Source organism: Callionymus lyra, chromosome 13 (genome assembly GCF_982586985.1).
Source record: "Callionymus lyra chromosome 13, fCalLyr1.hap1.1, whole genome shotgun sequence".
Taxonomy (NCBI): domain Eukaryota; kingdom Metazoa; phylum Chordata; class Actinopteri; order Syngnathiformes; family Callionymidae; genus Callionymus; species Callionymus lyra.
The window spans coordinates 16,333,076-16,341,006 of NC_141830.1; the positions used below are offsets into that span (position 1 = coordinate 16,333,076).

General features: G+C 39.3%; 1 protein-coding gene across 2 annotated transcripts; it reads left to right on the top strand.

Annotated features, from left to right (window-relative positions):
• The first annotated feature begins 599 nt into the window (after positions 1-599).
• Positions 600-2,964, top strand: LOC148067548 (uncharacterized protein C1orf232). 2 transcript variants are annotated; one of them, XM_087806256.1, is made up of 5 exons: positions 601-681; positions 1,330-1,338; positions 2,035-2,112; positions 2,207-2,313; positions 2,577-2,964. In XM_087806256.1, the coding sequence occupies exons 1-5, from the start codon at positions 601-603 to the stop codon at positions 2,962-2,964; spliced, it is 663 nt and encodes a 220-aa protein (XP_087662382.1). The 2 variants fall into 2 exon arrangements, with proteins under 2 accessions (XP_087662381.1, XP_087662382.1); XM_087806255.1 differs by lacking the exon at positions 1,330-1,338 and having other exon boundaries at positions 600-681.
• Positions 2,965-7,931: the final 4,967 nt, after the last annotated feature.

Below are 7,931 nucleotides of genomic sequence, written 5' to 3' on the forward strand. Positions count from 1 at the left end.
TATTTTAACCAAACAAATACAAATAAATAAAAAAAATACCAGTCCAAGCAGGATCTTAAAACCTATAAGTAACCGTTTTATTTCAGAATTTCCAAAAGGATTTAGTTCAAAATAACATCTGGAAAAATCTTCTTCTGACAAACCTTAGCTCATTAGGACAAATATACATGTGTACTTTTGTGTGTACCTTTGTGTGTACATATGTGTGTACATATGTGTGTACCTGTGTTACGGGATCCAGTTGGTCAGTATGTGGCAGACAATAGACCTCTGGCTCTGGAAAAGAGACTCACTGAAATATGCATTAGGAAATCCACACCTGTTTCCAGGTAACCGAGGCAGCGATTCTGAACCATGACTGTGTGTGTGTATGTGTGTGTGTTCACCTGCCCATCAGCAACACACGTCAGCTACCTCTGCGTCCATCAGACAAACTTGTTTTGGAGAGAGACCGTCCGACCTGGAAGAGCCGGGTGAACGTTCCCGGTTGAGAACTGGATGAGAAGCGTGGGTGGGGGGGCGAAATTTGGCTGAACTGAGACCAGCTTAAGAGGCCAGTGGATAATTTGGTGGAGGTCCAGAAGGTCACCTGGTGCAACCATGAATCCAGTGTGGAGAGTTTACAAGAGCAAAATGATGAAGACTTTGAACCCGGAATACAACGAGGACTCTGTGGAAGAGGTAGAAAAAAACAATTGTTCTTATTGAAGACTCAAAATATCAATCAGAATCAAGTATGAAATCAGCTTTTTAACCAGCAGTTGTGTTGGTGAAGCTTCATGAAGCAGTGTCATGTATTTTAGAGCTCAGTAGGTGGCGCCTTCAGTTTAAAAATGATATGAGGTTTTTATTAGAAATGCTGTTGATAACATTAGATTATACAGGAGTGAGTGACATCTAGTGGGAAAATAATGACACTGTTTCATGAAGCTTCATCAAAACATCACTACATTTTTGTGAGAGATATTATGATAATAATATGAATCATATGAGTAGATGATTCAGTTTGTTTGTGATAGAAATGTGTCGTAATATGTTGTAATCTTAAGGGATTTTGTTTTACATAATATTCATCTTTCAATTTAATTATTTGTAGTCCTGCATAATAAAAGCATGTGACTTAAACTTCTGTGTTTTCAAATGTACCCAAAAACGAACTTTATTTAATTTCATTAACTAAAAGCTAATGTAATTTTTCCATTATTTCTTCACATAAAACATTGTTGAAGTTGTCTTAAAATGTAGCAAACATTAGGAAACATGAAGATTTTCACTATTAATTAAAACAAAATTGACACAATCAGAACCGACGCTGCCGCCATGACCCAGATCTTTGAGGTGTTAAAGAAACCCGAACCAGGGTCCGAACAGGACAAACGGACTAGCTTGTGGTGCCGCTGATATCAAGGCCACGTCCTCATGGCCAGTAGCAGCTGAAGACTTCATTTGACGCTCCTCTCAATGCCAGCACCTGTATCATATGAACTGTATAGAGAAATAGTTTCTAAATAAAGACCATGACAAAACCACACATGCTCTTATGTTCTGGTCGGGACATGCTATGGAAATATACATTTGAAAAGTTGACAGAGAACAAATATTGTAAATATATGTAAGTATCATGATAATTGGGATTTATAATAAAAATACACTTTATTTTGAAACAGATTCATTCCTTGAGAAGACAAATAAATATAAGAACTAGACATTAATAGTAAACTATAGAAAAACAACTATAAATATGAATATTAAACCTGACTTTTGATGTAAAACATGTTGAGAGTACGTTTCTTGTACTTTTCGTTTTTTTTTTGCAGTTCTTCTTTTTGGCCGACAGGAGGCGTTAACAACATAAAGAAACCAACGCTGTTAGCATTAAATTGAAATCAGAAACTTTTATTCTCAGTGTCTTAAGCACAACACAGAAATGTTTTTTTTTATGGTGACATCACAGAATAAACCAATAAACAGACAATAAATCAAAATACATTAAAGAAATAAATACATGAATAATGAGTTTTTTCCTCGTTGCAGGTTTGTGAAGACGTACACAACATGGCTCCAGTACAAGAGGACGAGGGTCCCAGCGCAGTATCACAGTTGGCCCGAAAAGTATGTGACCCGTGTCTTGATATTGTTGAACCCAATCAATCACTGATTTAATCCAACCGTCTTTTTTGACCTCTGACCTTTTTTTGTGTCCCAGGTTCAGGGAGCGGGAACCAGGAGCTGGGTCAGACTGTCGTCTCTCTTCAATAAAGAGGACGAGCATCAACTCCTTGAAGAGACTGAGACCCCACCAGTTGCCGACCAGTAAGTTTGTGGTATATTCGTGGATTATCCAATAGAGGGCGCCATCATTTTTACAGATTAAGCTTCATGAAGCAGTGTCATTGTTTTCAGAGTCCACTAGATGGCGGTCGCTGCTCTATTTTCCTTGTTTTGAACAACTGTCACATCATTTTTAAAGTGATGGCGCCACCTACTGACCTCTCAACAACATGACACTACTTCATGAAGCTTCATCACTACTTTCTATCATTGTTTTCATCATTTTTTACGCCTTTAATTCTCAGCCCACTTGCGATCAAACCGGAGGAGCCCCCCCGGCCCACCAGGCGCTCTGGATTTTGGGATAGTTTTGCAGCAAACTGGGCCAAAAAGCAGGCGGAAGCTGCCGCTGCCACCGCCGCTACCAACGAGGGCGCCACGGTCGAAGAAGAGGAGGAAGTGGCGGGAACTGCCAGAGAAGAGACGCACCACGACCAGGTCACAGACGTGGAAGTGTGTGAGGAGGAAGAGGAGGGAGGAGGAGGAGGAGGAGGAGGAGGAGGAAGTGGTAACAACAGCTTTTCCAAATACGTCTCTCTGGGAGGAGGAAGTGAAGACGCGTCCTTTAAGTGGAACTTTGTGACCAGCAAACTGGCGGAGCTGAAAACAAAGAGCATGACCAAGGCTAACTGAAGAAGAAAACAAAAGATCTATCAACACACTGAAGGCATACTCCTTCACCAGTGCAATGACTTAACCTTTACTTGAACAAACAAATCCTATATTGTGTGTAAGTTAATATCAAATAGCAGTAACTGTTTTGTTTGGTAGTTTCTCCCCTGATATCAAAGTTTTTTTTTGGAATCAACAAAACTTTAACAAAACTCTCCTTGAATCCAGACTAAATGATTTTGTTATCAGGTTTTCTTCGCTCATTAATAATCTGTCTGCCAATCACAACCATTTCCCATAATGCATCTGGTCGTGACATCAAGAGTGAGGGGGGAACTCTCATTTGCAATTGAAAAACTGTCGTCATACGAGAGCCGAGGGTTCGACTCACCTCTCAACAAACCTGATCTAATCTCCTGTTTAGCCTCGACTAGATGAAGAGATTGAAGCACTGATCGCTGGATTAGTGGGGGATTAGTCCAGCAGAAGTGTTGAAGGAGCTGAAGACCCTTAAACACGGCTGCTGAACACCATGACAATGATAACAATGAATATTTACACCATTCACTTTTCTTCTGTCTGCATATGAAATTACCGTGAAAATAAGTTATTTAAGATCATGATTGAGACCTTTCATCACCTGATATTTCGAATTTCTTTTTCTCAGTTTTAAATGTTGTTTGTTGCTGTTTTGAATTGATGGTATTAAAGTTCGTTTTATTTGCTAAAACCAAAATCACAAACAACGTGTATTTTTCCCTATCCATTTGGAAATAAAATGAATTAAAAGCGAGCTTTTAAATGACAAGGCGATGCATTTACTCATATACTTGACGACAGAGGGCGCTACTTCCTTTCAATCTTTTTTCTAATCCTCTCACTCACTGATACGTCTCCCTGCATGGATTAAATATATTTAATAAAACAGTTTTAAGTAGATGAAAGTCATGAGGAAGATGAACCGCAATTTGTATATTGCATATACATTTTTGGAAACAAAAAATATAATAATAATCTGAAGTATTTTATTGATTTAATTAATTCACTAGTAATGGGTTAGTGATACTTTGCAACGCATCATGGAAGTTTTATTTTCCTAGGCCCTTATACGTCTTTTAGCTGTGAAAAAAAAAAAAATTAATTTCTCTGCAATGAAAACAGTTTGTGTATTTTTAGAAATCTTTTCTAGTTTGTAGAATTTTAAAGCAACATACCACGCGACCGATACTATAAATGTCCTGTCGTATGTCAAGAGACACATGGGAATGTTTTGTCTGACAAAATGGGCAACAGTGTAAAAAAAAACAAACCTTGCAGTTACACGATTCCGACACTAGGAAGCCAAAAACACATTAACATTTTTTATAATGGACAGAACCTTCAAGTATATGGTGTTGTTCGGTCTTCAGTGCCACCATAAAATGGGGCCACACTCTAAAATATTATCCATTTAAACTATTTTCTTAAACAGAATGTATTTTATTTTCCAAATTAGAGCTTCATTAAGCTTCACTAATAACAACCGCATACAAGTTCTAACGTCATGCATGTGAGAGCCGTGTGAAAATGTCATATAATTAAGATATAAATCAGAAATAAAGGTTTGATTCGCAGTCCAGTGACCTTTAATGGTGGCAGCAAGACGTTTTATATTACAATTTCCTCTTTAATCTACAATTCTTTCTGTCAATCTCTTTCCACTTGATGTACACCCACTTCCTCCTGTATTGTTACTTACTTCCTCTGACACAACCGTTTCCTGCCTACATGTCGGGTGTTTCTGTCTGATTCAGATCAAATATTTTTTTTATAATCCGCTGTTATTTTTACAGGCCGACGAGTCTCCGTTACTTCCACTTGGCCTCACCCTCGGTCACCTCTCGTGCCGTCATCATGAATCCTCAGCGAGCCTCTGTAGTTCTGTCCAGACTTCCACAGTTGTCAGACTGAGTTCAAGCAGACCCTTCACTCCCCTGCACAGAGAAACCTTTTACAACACATGGTCCTGTTTTTAACTTAAAAAGAAATGCTGTGACATTATCAAGGTGAATTTTTAAAGCTTCATCCAGAATAGCTAAAAACCACACCAACCATCGATTAACCCAGAGTTTCTCAGAGCGATTACGACCATCACAGACACCCTAAGTCAACTTGTTGGCTCACACACCTTATTAGTTTATCGTGCGTTTGTTTGGTGGTGATTTATCCTTGTTGTTGTCTCCTTTGCAGCTAAATGTGGACACAACTGAAACTCTGGTTATTGCTGCTGATGATAAGATTTCAGGGTTGAGTCAGTACTTGGGTGACTTAGGTCAGTCTGTCAAACTGTGCCTGAGAAACCTGGGTGTTGTATTTGATAAAGACATGTCTCTAGTTCAACACTGCAGGAAACTGACCAGAAACTGTTTCCTTCAACTGAGAAAAATCTCTAAATTTAGGAAAATGATGTCACAACATGATCTGGATCTTGTAATCCGTGTGTTTGTGTCTTCTCGCCTGGACTATTGTAAAAGTTTGTTTTCATGTCTTAACAAGAAGGAGCTGTCTCACCTGCAGTTGATTCAGAACTCTGCAGCGAGAATTCTGACCCGCTCTAGTAGAAGAACTTACATTTCTCCGATCCTTAAATCTCTTCACTGGCTTCCAGTTTCTTTCAGGATCAACTTTTAAATTCTGGTTACTACTTTAGAGCTATTCATGGTCAGACCTTACATCAGTGATCTGATCCAGCCTTACACCCCAGCTCGGGCTCTGAGGTCTGTGGATCAGAATCTACTGATGGTTCCTGAACACGGTTCAGGACCAGAGGAGAGAAATCCTTCCAGGCTGTTGCTCCTAAGCTTTGGAACGATCTTCCTCTCCCTTTGCGCTTGATGGAGTCTACTGACTCCTTAAAAAAACATCTTAAGATGTTTTTATTTGTTCAGGCTATTTGTTTCCTTGATTTTCTGGAACTTCTGTTGTGTTATCAGTTTTATCTTGACCTTTAAAGTATATACTTTATTGAATATTGTTTTGATTGTTAAAGCGCTTTGTGACCCTGGTCTGGAAAAGAGCTGTATAAATAAAATTTACTTACTTACTTACTTACTTCAGTGACGTAATTTAGATATACCTCACTCCAATTTCCATCCAGCTGCCCTTCAGGTCGAGTTGCAGAGGTGTCCTACATACTTACCAACAAGTCCTTGGTCTATCTAGAAGTCTCTTCCCTGGTGGATATGCCAGGAACACCTCCTAATCGGAGGAGTCCAGGAGCCTTTTTTATTTAAGGGAAAGTCCCAAAGGAGAAAACTTACACAGTATGGTCACACAGTTTGTGACAATAGACGGGTATAGGAACATACTGTAGATAGTAAATTGAAAGCTTTTGGCTCAGCTCTTACTTTCATGTCTTCCTGGATAGATTGATACAGATTGTCTCTGAATTAATGGAGCTTATTCTCATCGCAGCAGCTTCATATTCAACTACAAACCTACCCAGGGAGGTCTTTACAGTGGCACCCAAGACAAATGTTGAACCGTCAACTGAACCCATGACAACATGGTGAGTTCAACCTGAACTGGGAAGGAATCCAATATCCTTCATCCAAGAGGTTCAAAAGCAAGTCAACTGGACTGAGTTTCTAGGAACAGAAGAAGCTCCTCGGATGAGGATCGAAACGTTGCTTTTGAACCTTGTGGATAACCATGACCTGAATGAATGAGAACCTTTACTGACAAATATCCTTCATATACATTCTAATGTAAGTGTCTCCAGGTGAAATTAGGACAAAACAAACAGTTAACTTCCATAGAGTGAAATACATTTGCATTAGCTTGATTAATTCATAAAATATTCTGGGCTGTAACATATTGAAACTTTTAAAGTTGGTGTTTCTTAAATGTAACCAGCAAAATGTTGTGATTTAAGGCTGTTACAAGCATGAACCTTGTAACCCTCGGAGAAACCGTGTCATCCTCAAATCCGTTACTTACAGAAAAGTCTTCTGTCCACACGTATTGTACTGAACTGGTGCCATGTCATCGAAAAAGATGATTTTTCATTTTGCTTTCGCCATGTATTTGATATTGAAAAGTCGGAAAAACATCCTTATATAAAGGTAAAGACTGACAGCATCCGTTTACTGCATCTGATCCTTGGCAACCAACCTCGTCTTCTGTCTCTGGTCATCCATCCACGTCCCACTTCCTTGTTGATGCAGATTTGAATCCCACTCTTTTCATCAATATTAGTTTCTTTATGGACTTGGATTGTGTCTCACAAATTTCTCACAACTTTCCCTAAAATGTCGTCCTTCTCCTCACATGTGCGGACAGAAGAATATCTCAGCAACACCGAGGCGTAAATAAGGTTTCATTCTTTGTTTTGGCTACAAGTCTCGATGCTTATGTCTTACAGGTGAATCTTTACGACACACACACACACACTCACACACACACTTGTAAACACAGACAGGCATGTCTGGTTGCACTCAGGTATGACATGGCTGTGGGCAGCCGACGTCTCAACAGGCATCGTGACTCACGCTCTCCAGCGACCGCAGTCACATCTGGAGACCGACTGTAGAGAGAAAAGTGACACACACACACACACATACACACGTGCGCACATACACACAAGGTCACACCTACACCATCTTCACCTGCTTGAGGCAAATAAGGTTGAGAAGAATACGCTCACGATCCTCTGTGTAGGCGAAGTGTTAAAAACAAAAACTTATTGTGAGTGTGTGTGTGTGTTGTGTGTACATATATGTAAACATTATATTGTTTTGTTACAAGTAGGAAAGGAGGAAGGAGGGCAAGGAGGAGAGTGATTTCACTGTTTTTTTTTACCAATAGTTTTTAGTTGACTGAGGATCACTTTATTCTTTCTATTTAACTGACGAATACAGAAAAAAAGATGGTCAGAATTTCAATGAAAAGTTTCAAATCACTGAGTTTATCTTCATAAAACAGCGTCACATTGATGTGTCAGATGATAG

Coding starts and splice junctions, on each gene's coding strand:
- LOC148067548 (XM_087806256.1), top strand. CDS start 601: ATGAATCCAGTGTGGAGAGTTTACAAGAGCAAAATGATGAAGACTTTG. Junction 2,113..2,206: donor TATCACAGTTGGCCCGAAAA/GTATGTGACCCG, acceptor TTTGTGTCCCAG/GTTCAGGGAGCGGGAACCAG. Junction 2,314..2,576: donor ACCCCACCAGTTGCCGACCA/GTAAGTTTGTGG, acceptor TTTAATTCTCAG/CCCACTTGCGATCAAACCGG.